This window comes from Cyprinus carpio, chromosome A12 (assembly GCF_018340385.1).
Source record: "Cyprinus carpio isolate SPL01 chromosome A12, ASM1834038v1, whole genome shotgun sequence".
NCBI lineage: Eukaryota > Metazoa > Chordata > Actinopteri > Cypriniformes > Cyprinidae > Cyprinus > Cyprinus carpio.
The window spans coordinates 13774808-13791321 of record NC_056583.1 but is presented as its reverse complement, the minus strand read 5'-3'; the positions used below and the strand labels follow the sequence as shown (position 1 = coordinate 13791321).

At 37.2% G+C, this 16514-nt stretch overlaps 1 protein-coding gene across 1 annotated transcript in view; it reads right to left on the bottom strand.

Moving 5' to 3' along the window:
- LOC109099594 (protein kinase C epsilon type-like) overlaps positions 1 to 9494 on the bottom strand; it is a 48828-nt gene extending 39334 nt beyond the window's left edge. Inside the window, exon 1 of the mRNA XM_042767681.1 lies at positions 8422 to 9494. Within this exon, the coding sequence (XP_042623615.1) occupies positions 8422 to 8769 (348 nt within the window). The 5' untranslated portion in view covers positions 8770 to 9494. The remainder of the gene's footprint in view (positions 1 to 8421) is intronic.
- Positions 9495 to 16514: the final 7020 nt, after the last annotated feature.

The following is a 16514-nucleotide window of genomic DNA, read 5'->3' as shown; positions in this document are numbered from 1 at the left end:
CCACTGTAATTGACTGTTCACACCTGCACAGAATAAAGATACACATGACTTTGCTTTTTATTTATTTATTCTAAAAATATTAATATTAATTTAAAAATATAATATAAATGTATTAAATAATAATGATAATATTCCTTTATTAATTAGAATACCGCAGTATTTTTAATTAAAAATTAAAAAAAAAAAAAATTTTAATATAAAATATGTAATATTTTATCATAATTAATTACACAGTCGTGCAATGATGTGATCCCTGTCAGAGCCGCTTGGTTTGGTTCATGGCTTAATATTATTTGTTAAATAATTTTAAAGATTTAAATGGGAAAATACTAAGCTCCTGAAAATCCTGGACAGTCACTGAAGCACTCTATGCACAAAATCAATCATAACAGTGAATGCTATTGGGGTCAAACTAAAGGCATCATATGGATATCACGAGGACATAACGGGAGAGTAAAAGAGAAGAACAGAGAGAGAAAGGGAGGATAAAACCCAGAGATAAGCCGTGGGACATAATCAGCTCCTCTTATGCAACACCCTGCAGCTCAACCTTGTCCAAACCCACAGCTCAAGAGGCTCACTGTCCCTCCCCTTAGAAAAGGGATATCACAAATGAGATCTCTTTAATATCTCAACTGTTTCTCCAAGACAGAAATGACATGACACGGAAAACAATTAGAGACTGTGAAGAATCTCCTGCCTCACAGATTTTATAAAAGACACTAGTAATCTCATATGAGTTTCAGATCTCAATTTATCTCAAAATCTGCCCAGATTTGCCAAGACACCAAAGTCTTCAACGGACTTCAATATTAACTCAGACATTTCTTAAATTCTATCCACAACAATTACTAGATCAGTTCTCTTAATATCGCCATTAGAGAGAGTATCAGAAAGCACAAATACCATCCAGTGCACGACAAGATGTTTTTAAAGTTGAAAATGACAACAAAGTATTTGGACAGTTTCTAGATCTTATCTGGGACATTAGTGGAGAAAGTTGAATAGTTAAAGTGTTGGACTACGCCTGTGGTTACTCTGCAAGGACACTTAGCAGAACTGACTTCATACATCCACTAAAAATCATCTCAGGGCCAGTTGTTTCACGCATGCGCTTATGCCATCGCAGTGTGTACGCGGTTAAGGCTATCAAGTACAACATGAGGAAAACAAACTCTTGCTCTGGTTACTGTCCTCCAGTGCCTGAACGTGCACCCTTCATTGGCCCTAAGTCTCTTGCTCACCCTTTCTCTGTTCTAATCACAACTGTGCAAACAGATACCCACAAGCCACAGAAAACACATGCCGCTCATGCTCTCCTGAAAACACGTCTCTATGGAAAACTGCTTAGTGCTGGTTTAATGGTTTTCTTTAATGGGAAAATAAACATTTTTAAAGTATCTTTGAGTTTCACAAAAGAAACTAAGTTATTCAGGTTTGGAACTACGTGAGATTGAGTAAATGATGACAGAATTTTCATTTCTTAAAGGGATACTCCACCGCAAAATGAAAATTTTAGTAAATAACAGTGTCAAGGTCCATAAAAGGTATGAAAGTCATCGTCAGAATACTCCATCTGCCATCAGACATGCAATCTGGGTTATATGAAGCGACAGGAACATTTTTTGTAAGCGAAGAAAACAAAAATAATGACTTTATTCAACAATTCCTTTGTCAACGGTCTCCTCTGTGTCTCTCCATATCACCGTATGCTATGTATGCTCTTCTGTATCATACGCGCCACAAGGATGCGCTGTTTCTATGTGTACTTAGCATTGATTTGAAAGAAAACAGCGCATCCTTGTGGCGCGGATGATACAGAACAGTATACGGTGATATGGAGAACACAGAGGAGACTGTTGACAAAAGAATTGTTGAATAAAGTCGTTATTTTTGTTTTCTTCGCTTACAAAATGTGTTCAAGTCGCTTCATATAACCCAGATTGCACGTCTGATGGCAGATGGAGTATTCTGACGATGACTTTCATACCTTTTATGGACCTTGACAGTGTTATTTACTTGGCAGTCTATGGGACAGTCACAGGCCTCCTGGTTTTCATCCAAAATATCTTAAATTGTGTTCTGAAGACGAATGAAGCTTTTACAGGTTTGGGACGATATGGGGGTAAGTGATTAAATGACAACATTTTCATTTTGGGGTGGAGTATCCCTTTAACCCTTTTTGCTTGAATTTATTTTTTATAATACACTAGGAAAAAAGCTTTGTGCTAAATTTCCACCTTGTACATTCAGCACTAACGTTATATGTGGAGGTGGTTGCGATTTATGGATCCATATTTCAGGACTAAATATAAAAAGTGATGCATCAATCCCAGACCATCCAAAAAAGTGGACTGTTTCTTTAAGAATGAAAAATGAAAAGGAGTGAGGCTGTGTTCAATCAGTTCATTACATTAAGCTATTAGTTCTATTAGGACTGTTGATTTGACTAGAGGATAGGGAACTGAGACTTGTCTGTAGGGATGCGTGAAGAGAAAGAAATCCTGCGACTGAAGACAGTCTCCTAACCATGCACTTGGGAAATTAAAAGTAGGTCCAGCAATTTTTAAACACATGTGCCACTGATTTCTAAATGAATCTAAAGCTATGATTAAACATTGAGGAAAACTTTCTCTTCCCTCCTCCTCCTCAATTTTGCCCTCTCCTCCTTTATACTCTCCTCATCCATTTCTTACTCTGTCTCTAAGACAGTTTGAGCTCAGCAACATTCCTCCTACATCCATCTGTCAACAGCAGAGTCTCAGCATGGTGGCGGGGCAGCACGCACGGCTCCCATTCACACTCAAAATCACATACAAACGTGGCAAACGAGCACATTCAGCTCTATGAACACACCAGCTATGAGTGAAACCTTCAGAGCTCCATGAATTACTAATAAGATACCACACCAGGGCTAATTGTGCATAATTCATGATACAGACTAATAACGGAAGCCTTTGAAGGTCTGATTGGAATTCAGTTTGAATAAACACTAGGTCCTGAGAGGGCTTCATGGCTTTAATTTAGTAAATAGCTCAAAAAAAAAGACCAGACAAAATGAAAACAGCCATCTGGAGATAAAACGCTCATGGAACTGTGGGCACAGGAACAGACTACAGGCCTTTGTGTCTCAAACTTCATGAGGTGTGAATTACTTTGATTTAATTACTTTTGACAGAGTGTGAACAGGGTGCTGAGAATATTCAAGTCTGTTGCCAGCTCCTGCAGAGAAGATGACTGCAGATATGATAAAGGGAGATTATAGCCCCACTTTGGGCCATACGAGCATTTATTAGACATAAATCTGCCCACATTAAAACCTCCAACCCCATCCATACCACCCTTACCACTTCTAATGCTCAGCAAGGATGAATTTATTTGATCAAAAGTACAGTAAAACAGTAATATTGTGAAATATTGTCAAACAATGAATACAATGTTTAAAATAACAAGATTTATTTTAAATAGAGTTCTTGTAACATAAATTTAAATGCATTTACAGTCACTTTTGGTCAATTTAATGCATCCTTGCTGAAAAATTAATACAGTTGACTTTTGAACAGTATTGAAGGACCTTAAATGATGATGCCCAAAAAGTCAAACACACATCTATGCCAACATTGGAACCCAGAAAAAAAGGCTTCAAAGTGTTCAGATAATATGAAATCAACCAAATTCACATTTTCCATCATTTATTTTCATACTATATGAACATGCCCTTGTATCTACAACAGCAAGTCAGTTTAAAACCCATTAGCAGTACCTATAAAGAGAATATATTCACATTTGTGGTCTATTATGCTGTGGAGGTGAGAGTGCAAGTGTGTGTGAGTGTGTGTAACTGGGTCATGTAGATAGCAGTGCAGATCAGGCATATTTGTAGAAGTATCTCATCTGTCACCTGTATTGTTCCCTTTCACTGTAAGCATGCTCAATGTGCCCCAGGCGAAAGCTCAACACAGCATGGAAAGCTAGACAATCGGCGGTCAAATACACAAATCTGTAAAGCACACACACCAAACTACACAAGAGGAACAAATGAGGACAGACACAATTAAATACAATAACCGAATAGCTCAACAAACACAAAGACATTTCACCGGTCTCTCATCAAATCATTTCATGAAATTAATTAGTGCTGCTGGATGAAATGATCCTGCTTACCAACTATTTTGCCATCCCCCTCAAATCCCGGGATTTGAGAACTGATGAAAAACACTGTGAACTGATGTGCGACAATCACACGGCCAAAGGCATAATGAGAAGGTTTCTGTCTGTACAAGTCAACATGTCGTCACCTCTGTCTAAAAGCATAGATTCGGGATTCCTACGAAATCCCTGATGGGTGAGGGAACTCAATTAACACCCAGCTCTGATGAGCTTTGGCTTGGCAAGAGTGTGTTATGGGTTCCTGTGACAACGGTATTTCAAAGAGAGGGAGAAGTTGGTGTTTTAGTCTCGGCCTGGCTTATTCGCGCAAATTCCCGGGGAGAAGTGAGGGCAGATGATGTCAATGTCCAGTAACCAGGAAGTACTGTATAGCTAACACCAACATTTAACAGGAGACAATGGAAAAGAGAGCTGCTGGGCATAAACCTGTAAAATACTGAGTGCAATCGATAACTGTAATGTAAGCTGTAATGCAGTGGAAAGACATTAAGGAAACTGCAGGCCTTTAAAGCTCATTATCTGCAGCTAAAGCAACACTCCTAGTGAAATGTGTTTTAAGCATTTGGAGCTGGTTTGTAATGGACTGGATGTAATGTCAGAACCATAAATATCTGTGAATTTAACAAGGATAGTATGGACAACAAAATGGAAGGGAAGGAAACCCAGTAGAGAGAAGGTGAAGGAAGCAGAGGAGCAGCAAGAGGAGGACAATACGAGGAAGGAGAATGAATGAACCCGAAAATGAACGGCTATAAGATCAGCAGAAGTTCTCCTTGCCACAGGCGGCCCCCTCTTTCTCCGACTCTTTACAGATGACTCCTCAGTAAAAGGCTGGTAATTGAAGGCAGAGATATCTCTATAGATAAGGACCACTTTCATTGGTGATAATGGAATTGTTGCTAACTTGAGCTAAGGGTGTCATGGATGATCTGTGCAGGGTCAGACATCCCATAAAGAGGCTGATGGAAGGCTAGTAAATTATTCAGTCTGTCCCTGCCTCACACAACAAAGACGGGTGGCTGTGTCTCAATAGTGTCCGAGAACCATCCAAAAGACCAGGCTCCTATTACCTCTTCCGCTAAATGCTACACAGACAACTAACATGGCGCTCAAACCCAATTAACCATCGGCTAAGGATAAGATGCGTGTGCCCAATAGTGGTGCAATTTCTGAGAAATTTGTTGAATTGTACCGGGCAACCACAACATCCAGTTGGGGAATGATTTCAGGCCAGAAACCCAACAGAGAGGTGGTAAAGCAACAACACACAACAGCGTCTTCTTTAGGGTCTGAGGTCCTGGTTGGTTACTTTTTCCATTAAGCAGTTTTGTAACACTGCTGCTACTGTTTCTCTATGGTTTTGTTTGTGTTTATTGAAGTGAAGGCTATCTAAATTAGTAAGCATGCACTCAATGTTCCAAGCAGAATAAAGCTCCACCTGTGTGGGTAACAGTGGGAGTGAACGTACGGATGAAGCTTATTGGATGTGTATCCACTGCATGAAGAGTGTGGGTTTCTTTGGAGACGTCTGGCTCCAGCTTTTGCTGCTCAAATGATGTGCCAAGAAACAACTGTCTTCCTAAAAATGAGTCCCATTTGGTTTCGTTTTCAGTCTCGGACACAATGTACCTCTATGCATTAATTTGAGATGACACTAAAAACTTTTTAATAAAAGTTTTACATACCAAGGCTCATTATACTGGTTGTCTGTTCTAATTGACCCTTCCCAAAGACCCGCCCATGTAATTACTGTTGCTATGTCCTACAAGCCATGCCGCTTTCACACCACAAATGTTCTCATGCAGTGAAAAATACATAGTAGAGCAAAGAGAAATAAGAGAAATAAACATCAATGAACATTAGAAGGTATTTTATTTCAACCGGAAAAAGATGTCAATACACACCACTAAGTCCACCAAAGTTAATCTACTCTCCTGTCTGATTTGTTTGTCGGATAAAATGGCAAATTCGGCGAAATATGACTGGTCAGATTGCCTGTCAATTAAGCTCCCTGTGAAGTGTCAATTACACCACATATTCTAATAGAAACAATAATACTCCAACAAATGAAATATTACATTACAAACTGGTTAGTGCAAAATTCAGAATTAATGACATTTTAATGGCTTAATACTTTTAATTCATAAATTGGAATTAGACCTGAATTGACCTTATCCTACAAAAAGTGGAACTGGATTGACAGGAAGAGGAATTTCACTTCAAAGAACCTGGTATGATGAAACATACTTTCTAAATAACTGTATTATCTATTTATATGTCATTCTGTCTGTCTGTGAAGTCAAAATAAAAAAATTCAAAAACTTTACCAAACCAAGAGTTGGTTTGAAATTTTTTTTTTCCAATTAAAAAATTACACTTAAATTAACTTCTTTGCTTTGTACTTTATACTCAATTTCAAATGCTGGATCAAATTTTCTACCTCAATTCAAATTCAGTTCAAATTCAGGAACTGATCTGAAGTGTTAAACATTCTCAATTCAACTCTGAATTGCACACAACCCTCCATTACCAGACACCTTCACCCATGGTCATCAACTCTGGAAACCAAACTCTTTCTTTTATTAATCTGTGTAAACGAGACATGGCAGATGAAGATTGTACTTCTGTGCCTCTCTGGGAAAATTAGACATACCAGAGCTTCCATGTCTGAATCGCTGTTCTCAAGCGTGTCTGTGGCTATGAAGTCTGACAAAACCTTCAGTTCCAATTAAGTCAGATATACTGGCCGAGATTAACATATGGCAGAAACTGCCCTTTTTGTTGAGCCATACAAACACTTGTATATTTAAATGTTAAAGTTAAAGCATGTGGAAACTAAAGCAGTAACATTAGTTTAGCATACAACTGGGATGATTTAACTTGGCAAATGTTTCCCTTTAGCACACAGGTAAAGAGCTGGCGATGGGACAGAGGGCTCAGTATGTGTCACGATTACACAGGTCGTCAAAGCAGTTATGAGGGAATGCAGATATTAAATTGATTTCCTTCTCACTCTATCGCCTGACACATTTACAGCATGAGTTGCCAGTGACAGGAGGTGGAGATTGACCAGTGCAGCGACATGATCAATATATGCTGACCTTACCCTGGATGTCTAACGACCAAACATACAAAGCACTCCCAACTGAAGCCCCTGAGCTGTGTGAAGATTATATAACAGACCAACTCATAATTCCAGGCATGATTAGAATGCTAAGTGAACCTAAGACTATTTTTCCACGACCTAGAAACACATTATAACACAGCATCATCAAAACATTACATTTTGATACTATTGTAAAAAATAATCACAAGTTTTTATGTGCGTTATACACCCTATAAAAACACATCAGCCTGCAATTGATAACAGAATTACAATCTATAATTTCATTTCATTTAAAAAGATACAATAAGCAACATTCTCAAAAGAGAACAAAAGGGCCAACACTATTAAAACTTTAAAGGAAGCCGGTGAATTGAGCATCACTTGTCTTTTTTGGAGTAAAAGGGCTTAATTCTACTGAGTGGACAAAATCCAAAATAAGGTGAATGGCAAGGTGAAACCCTCAGTTAATATGGCTGTGCTGTCACACACCATAATTATTTCATGTATAACTAGATGTATGAAAGGTTGTAGCAAACTATGTGTCATACTCGTTTTACAGCGTGCATTATTTAGCACTAATTATTTCCTTCTCTGGCATGAGAGCACTTTATCTTATGAAGACAATTTGCAAAACAGCTTGATGGAAATAGTGAATGTAGGTCTGGATTGAACAGCAGCAGAATGTTCGGTCGAGAAATGGGAAAACCCCCTGAGCGTGAGAACCCATGAGGAAGGCTGGGAAACAAGATGCTTTGCTGGGGAGAAGCCGAAACTGACCAGCGCCTGTGAAAATTATGGCCTAGACAACAGATCAGTGGTTTCAATTCTGCAAGACTACAGTTTGGATGTCTCCACACCAACTTTAGATCTTGGAGCAGCTACATATATGAGCTGATTACATAAATCAAATGTGATAAATAAAGGTAGACATCCATAATGTCATAGTGCTGGGCTACTTCAGGACTAGGACTGAGAACCACTGCAATAGATTGCACCAGTGTTTCTCAATCCTGTCTCAGTACAAGTGCTCCATAACCTTGGGTGTGAGAGAATAGTAAGACAACTAAAATGAGCAGTGTTGAGGGGCCTCCAGGGGCCAGACTGAAGTGATTACACTATGCCAATAAATTGTGAAATAAACATACCCAATCTTCAAAGTGCCTGCTGCTATTCTGCAGCAGGTCTTCAAATTGTATAGTGCAGTTGGCCACAAAGTCATCATAGCCAATCGGTGCATCGTGAAAGACAGACAGTTCGATTTTCTTCCCATCATAAACCTCTGTTACGAACTCATCGTTCCAAGCTGGACTATTTGTCTTCTGCTTGGTAGAAGTTTGGCCCACGCGGGAATCGTCCACGTTGAGGGCGATATACGTGTCCAGGAGGAAGGTCTGGGTCTTCGGTCCCACAGCATGCCGGAGCGACCACGGGGTGGGCTTCAGATCCAGAGCTTCGCAAACCTTGATCTTCAGCATTCCATTAAAAACCACCATGATGAGGCTCAAGTGAGATGCAGCTGGCTTCTTTGCAAGAACAGACGGTTTCAAAAGCAGGTTTTGATTCAGGGAGTCGCTATACCCGTAGATGTCATCACGTCATTAGTGTACATGCACGTATAGATGGATGCTGTGATGATTTAATCCCCTAAACCACTAGTCGGATCAACCTGATTCTCTCATTTGAGCGGAACAATCAAATAGGATGCAAAAACGCGATATGCAAAACCAGAGGCTCCTGTTTTTGTTCCGTCTTTCCTCGTAAAAGGAAGCATACGTAAACAATCGAATTCCCTACGTCTGGAATAGAGCTGAGTTGAGGGACGTGTCCAAGAGGCAAAATATCAGCAATAACACAGAGGAAAATATCCCAAATGTGATGGTCTTCAGCGGGGCTTGTCTTGTACTATTCGTTTTCCAATAGGCGTTAAATGGGAGAGGCGTTTTTGGATCCCTCCTTTTCCCAGTCTGCCGACGAACCGCTGGGAGACTATTGCCATCCGCTTGACGAGATATTCAGCTGCTGCTTGTCTTTGTTGATTTGAGAAGGCGAAAGCATTTGAGCTACACGCTCATGTTAGTCCTTTGCGCTGCAGCCTTCCACCCTGTTCGCGCTCTCTCTCTCTCCCTCTCTCTCCCCTCTCCCTCCCTGCACTCGAGCGCCAGTTCAGGAAATGCGCAAAACGCGTCAGATGATTTAAGCCGCACCGCGCCGCGTCCACTCTGCACTGGATGGGGGAGCGTGTGTGTACAGACAGAGGAGCAGCAGCGTGGGGAAACAGAGGGAGGCACCCAAGGGCTGGATTACAAGAGTCTGTTAGGTTCACTAACGGACCAAATAATGCCTACAAGGTGTCTGTAAAGGAAAGGGTTAATGGTAGAGTGTAAATACAAGTACTTTAATACTATTTTGGACTAATTTTAAAGAACATGCTATTTTCCTTTCATGTAATTTTCTCACTGCATAACTATAGTAAAATTTGATAAGGGCCCATACTGACTGCTTCAGTCACAACAGAGATTCATTTGTTAAATGAACTAAAATGTAACTGCAACGTGGGCGTTGTTCATTTGCTGCAAGCCAAGAGTTGTAAAAATATGGAGATATTATAAAATTACAAAAGCGGCTGAGGTTACAGGAAAATAACTGATCTTTTGCCAGTTGTGTAAAAAGAAGTGTTAATGAACTTTGAGTCACGTTATATAATCAATATTAAATAAATAATAATAATAATATTTTAATAGTCCTTAATAAATAAATGTTTTTCAATGTAAATCAAAAATGACCCCAGCAATTTCTTATGACAATGGGAAGATTACGAACCATGTAAGAAAGTGGAGGACCTGAAGTGTACTAAAGTCAGTGAAAGTGCACAGATTTTCAACTTTCAGAATGCAGAATGTCACATGCGTGCTTCTTGACTTTGTTAGGATAAATAACTACATCTGGGACTTATTCCAAATCAAAACATTTAGGTTGCATATTTATCCAGCATGACAAAATTATATTCAGGAATTGTATCACAAAGCAACACTGAGTTATTTGAAACTTCAGCTGCTCAGTATCATGTGGCCACAGTGTAGGTGAGCATGATTTCAACAAGTACAACATGTTCCTGGAGCAACATCCTTGATCCTGGAACAACATTTCAATCAACCAATCAGAATTGAGATATAACTTTTCAGGAAATATCTGTTTTAGGCTTAAAATAAGGGTTAGGTGCTTCTACACCCTTGTATATCAGCTATCATTTCCCGCTGATTTAGGAATAAATTATGGGTAGGGTTAGGTTCAGGGGTAGGTATTGGGTTAAGTCTATATTTCTGGACAATACTGTTGATCCAGGATCATCAAAAGATGTTGATCCAGGAACATGTCTTACTTGGCAAAATCACGGCAACCCACAATGTATTTGATTTAGGCCAGAAGTGCTGTATGAAATAGAAAGTGTTCTACTTATGTAATTTAGTGAACTCTAGTGGCGGAAAACGGTGCTACACAGGTAGCATTACAGGAATTATTCATGCAAGCAATCAGAAAGCACAACAGGATGTTCAAATTGCTAGATGGCATGAAATTAAACAAACCAAACAATTTAAAAGGAATTCTACTTGTGCATACTGAGTTAAAGCAAAGACACGAGACAGTATTTGACTTTGTCATGAATGCAATGTGAACGTTATTCCAGTAGATGGCACTATGGGTTCAGGTTATAGTTTACAAAATGAGACGTCTGAAAATCTAAACCCCAAGTTATACTTGGTGTACAAAAAGCTGTCACTTAATATTTCAAAAGGTACACCTTTGTGACATTATTTACCCCTAAAGGCTGCGTATTAGTATCTAAAATGTACATATTAGTAGCCTACCTTAAGGGTACAGTATCTTTTGAAATCGTACTGTCCCAGTGACAGCTTTGTATCCTTTATTCAGTGCGCGTGACCCTACATTTTCGCAGCCTTGGATATATGTCAGAAGAATTTACCCACACCTGCCAAAGTACAACTCTTTGTTTCGGGATTTTATGTACTTACATTATGATATGATCTTATAATGATTAACACCTCAACCGATCCTTTGAATGAGTAATTCTGCTCATAAATGTATACTGTGCACATTCCATGGTTTTACTACAAATAAAACAAAATAAACATGCTTACTGTAGTTAAACCATGGTAACCACAAATTAACCATGGTTTTGCTACACTAACCATAGTTTAACCATGGTATTTATAATAAAACTGTGGTTATACAAATGGTAATCAATGCGCAAAAAAAAAAAAAAAAAAAAAAAAAAAAAAAAACATGGTTACTACACTTTTACTGTAGTAAAACCATGGCTAATTTTCTTAAGGAATTTACTACTACCTTTTAGTGTTTTTGTGCAGCTGTTTGTGGAGACTGTCTCGCCTCTGAATAATTGTTTTCCATGCCACTCTTTTATTGTGGTATAGTGGTGGCACGTATAAACAAACGGTGCTTGCTTGCTTTACATGTTGGTCAGGTTCTTCACACAAAATCTGCCCACTTATGTGTAAGTGGGCACTGGGCAGTATTGCCAGACTAGCCAAACCCCCTTGGGTTGCTCACTCTGCCCTCACTATAGGGCTGCATTACCATGGCAGCCGTCCAGGGGGCAGTGTTGTGTTTGTTTAGGCTGACTGGGCTCAGACTCCCCAAGGAAGATTAGAAATAACTATTGAGCTCTTGTTCATTGTAGCACAAATGCATAGAGAAATTGATGATTCTCTGTCGTGTATGACTGCCATGAACATGCAATCATGTCCTTAATAAAAAAAAAAAAAAAAAAAAAAATCAAGCAGCACAGTGTGTTTTATATCTGCATTTTACAACAGACTTTTTAGATATTCATCCATTTTGTGTCTCAATTTTTAGATATCCAGTGAATCAAAAAAGTGACAAAGCTACAGATTAAGTTTTTCAAAAGATTCAATAGTTTCTGTAATATATACATCCAAACAACTTCATGAAAACGGAACATAAAATCAGTCTAATTATTGAACCATTAAATAATAATAATAATAATTTAAAAGAGAGAGAGAGAGATGTCTGTTCCAGTACAAAAGCAGGGTGAAGCTGAAGAGAATACGTCTCCATTTCTTCTTTCAGACAACAGAGAAGCATTCTGCAAGATTTTCTAATACTCAAATGTTCCGTAAGAGAGAATTTTACTTTAATGATACATGCTATAATCATGCCCATACCATCACACTGATAAGCACAAACTTGTGCATAATATGGAACTTCCCTGCTGCTTTCCTCCATTGTTCTGTTTTGGGTTTGTAACATGTACTCATTACTTTGCATTCAAGAAAGAATGAAACTAATTTTATTCTCTGTTGCTGTGGAATCAAGATGCACCAGAATATTGAGAGTCAGACTGTAAAAGAAAACACAAGGAATTAGTTTGATCAAAAAGGAATGATCGTATTTGACATTCTTTGATGTTTAGGTGTATTAGTACTGAAAGTTGATTTGCAAACAGGATCTTATAATTCCAGCCACAGGCTTATTAAAAGGTGCAAGATCTCGCTCTTTAAAGCTCTCAAATAAAGTCTGAGACTTCAGCTGGCATTAGTTCCTCTCTACTTAAGGAGCACAAAGGTGTATTGATTTGGTTAATTCCAACCATTGTGAGGGAAAGGTGGTCTCGCTATTAGATTCAGCTGTACAGGAGTGTGTGGTCCTTTCACGGCACACTCATTTCTCCCCGTCTCAGGAGAGCAAACCTGCTATCACACAGGTGTCCACTGTGGAAAGGTCAGGGGAACCCAAGGCCAAAAGCAGCATATAAGATGCATATATTAACAAAAAGACAGAATATAAATAATTGGGTTAATTAAAAAAATAAAATACATAATTATATATATATATATATATATATATATATATATATATATATATATATATATATATATTAATAATGACATATTAAATACATAATTTCTATTACTGTATTGTATTGTCTTAAATTTAACCTTTATTGTCTATCTTTATTATTTTGTTATATTCCATTTTATTATTATATATCCATTTTATTTTTCCATTTTATGTTTGTACTTTTTCTGCACTCCGAGTTCCTGTCACCATGAAAAATCCATTGTGTTTGTAAACATACTTGGCAATAAAGCTCTTAAAAAAATAGAAATAAAAAAATAATAATAATTACAAATTTAAAATACTGTCTTTATTTGGACAGACTGCTGCACATATGTGACAAATTAATTTACACAGAAAAAATATTAGGAAATTATGACCATAAAACATTAAATGGTCAATCAAAAATATTAAAATTACAAGTACTTTGCAGAAATAATATTATAAAATAATATTTCAAATATCAAATATAAACATAATAGAAACATGTAAACATTTCAATTAAAACGATTAATTAAAAATACTCCAAGTTATACATATTAACTGCAAGTCAGTTAATGAATTGCTTTGCTTACTGTTTGATACCACACACAATAGACGCACACACTAGAGATGTATTGTACCTTAGCAACTTTTGCTCGTTGATGGATTATGTTTTAGCCAAATCAAGTTGCTTTAAGAGGGGTGTGGGGCTGTGTAAGTTGATGTGCATGCCCTTAAGGGAAGTGTCATTTTCTGGATCTGAACAATGGTGGTATAACATTGCATTGTAACATTAGTGAGAGGATGTGCCTGCGGCATACACTGTAAACCTATACACCCCAAACTCTTCCAATGAATTACTGAGGACTCATTTCAGTCCAACCGACTGGGCCAAAAATACCTTCTTTATAGAGTCATGGATGTATGAGTGTATATTGCTATGGGCGTGTGTACCACCATACAAAATTCTGTGATTTAAATGAACATTTCAATTGTGGTATTATGAGTGATATTGATAACAACTCTCTTGAATTGTTTTGCATATACTGTACCTATCATACATATACTCCTACTTTCATACACTTACTTTCTCCTTTCACATACATATATATTTTTGCTCTCATAGTCACATATTTTAATACACAGATTCATACCTTTTTGCTCTCATAGTCATATATTTTATCCACACATTTATACATTTTGCTTTTATGCAAATGTATTCAAAGTATACATTTAATATTATAAAAAAAAAAATGACTGTAAGAAGAAAATGCTTGTATGTCTAAAGAAAATGTATGCGAGAGAAGAATGTATGTGTGTGTGTGTGTGAGACACTGACCTATAATAGAGAACATATATAGATCAGTAGTGTGTGAGAGAGTATAGTGGAAGCGGAAGGAGCATGATGGAAAAGGAAGGCAGGTTAGGCGCGATCAGTGTTACGCTCAGGACAGTTCCAGATTAGCATGTCTGAGGAAGATGAGGCGGCCGCAGAAGTATTTCAGCAAGCAATTTTTTATTTTTTTTTTAATATTATCATCGTGAAAAGGTTACATGGGCTCGTCCCTTGAGCGAGTTGTGATTGAGGACACGGCCTAAGCCAAAGTCGTGTTGCCAGATACACGTATTATAAGCGTCTATGTTTTTTGTTTGTTTGTTTGTTTGTTTGTTTTTTCCACTTAATTTAGGAAGTGAATAAAGTGGGAGTTTGCAAGATACTGTACCAGACAGAACAAATTAACTGTTTGTGATGCTCAAAATACTGGAAGAATATAATTCATGTTGCATATATTTTAGCATAAGGTTAGTTTGGCCAGTAACAGAGCAAAATAAACATTTAATAAATGTAAAAAAAAAAAAAAAAAAAAAAATTTGAAACCACTGGCCAAACCGGGCCAGTAGAAAATTTCCTTAATGTTGAGACCTGTCAATATGATCAAAATCAGTATCATAACACTTGTACACAGATCTGTAGAACACGTGGGTTACATAATGATATTTTAAAATTAAAAACTTAAAATATGTATTTGACAAGAAAAAAGGATGACTTTGAATAGCATCATTGTAAAATTGTGAGGAAGAGCTGAGCAAGTCTTGCACATGTATTTCCCGGTCTGAGAGTGACTTCCTGCTTAAACATGAAGTAATGGATACCAAAAAAGGTAGAAATGTATGTATGTGTAAGGAGAATGTATGTGTGTGAGAGAAAGTAGAAATGTATGTATATGAATGGAGAATGTAAGTGTGTGACAGTAGAAATGCATGTCTGCAAAAGGAGAATGTAACTGTGTAAAAGCAAAAGTATATGTATGTGAAAGGAGAATGTAAGTGTGTGAGAGTGCCAGAATGAATTATGGATTGTACAGCCCCTCATATATATAGAAACAAGTGTAATGTCAATTGGTGAGACGAGTTTATCTTGTCTCAATAATGCTTGCATGTAATTTGGCCACTGAGTAGAGCAGCAGATCCTTTGTTTATGTTAAACACACAAACTAACACAACTATGAACCATGAATCTAGCCATGCAAATGTATTTGCATTAAAAATCCCCTGTTAGGCCAAAAAAAAAAAAAAAAAGGAAAATGAGGGGTAAAAGGATCGATAGAGTGCATTTACAATTCATTATAATTTTTTTTTATTTTTATAATTGTGCTAAGATTTTTAAAAACACATAGGAACTACTGGAAGTCTCACTTTTGCTTTAAAATAGTTTAGATGGACAGATGTCACAGTTATGGAAAGGAAAAGCTGGGTGGGACACAATGGCTTACATACAATATTAGAGATGCTACTGTATGAATGAGTAGCCGATGTCAATCCCCTTGACATCATTAACACACTATTATAATAAGTTATAAACTATGAAGCAAAACAACCAGCTACAAAGTGAATATTTTTTTTTTTTTAAATACTTTGTTAATAAGTTATAAACTATGAAGCAAAACAACCAGCTACAAAGTGATTCCACAACATTACAAACTTTGATTTGATGCAAAAAGTATTTTGACAAAAACATTCAGACTCTGTATTTATCAGCTTTAATGAGGGAAAGAACTACAGTGAAGCATTGCATAAGACGTAATCAAATAAAAATTTTTAAATATAAAACTGTAGTATATAATATGTAGTATCTATAGCGTATATATTTAACAGTAAATTTTATGTTTTGAGAACGTAAGGATACTATTTTTGTGAGTGTTTTGAGAGTGAAGGGTGACTCTGATTATTAAGTTATTTGCAGGGCTTCAGGAGCTTTCTTTGCAGAACCATGGGTAATGTAGTTGTAATGTATTTTTTTTTAAACCAGGAATTCCACTATTAAATACGATTATGTAAATAAGTTATAATACAATAATGT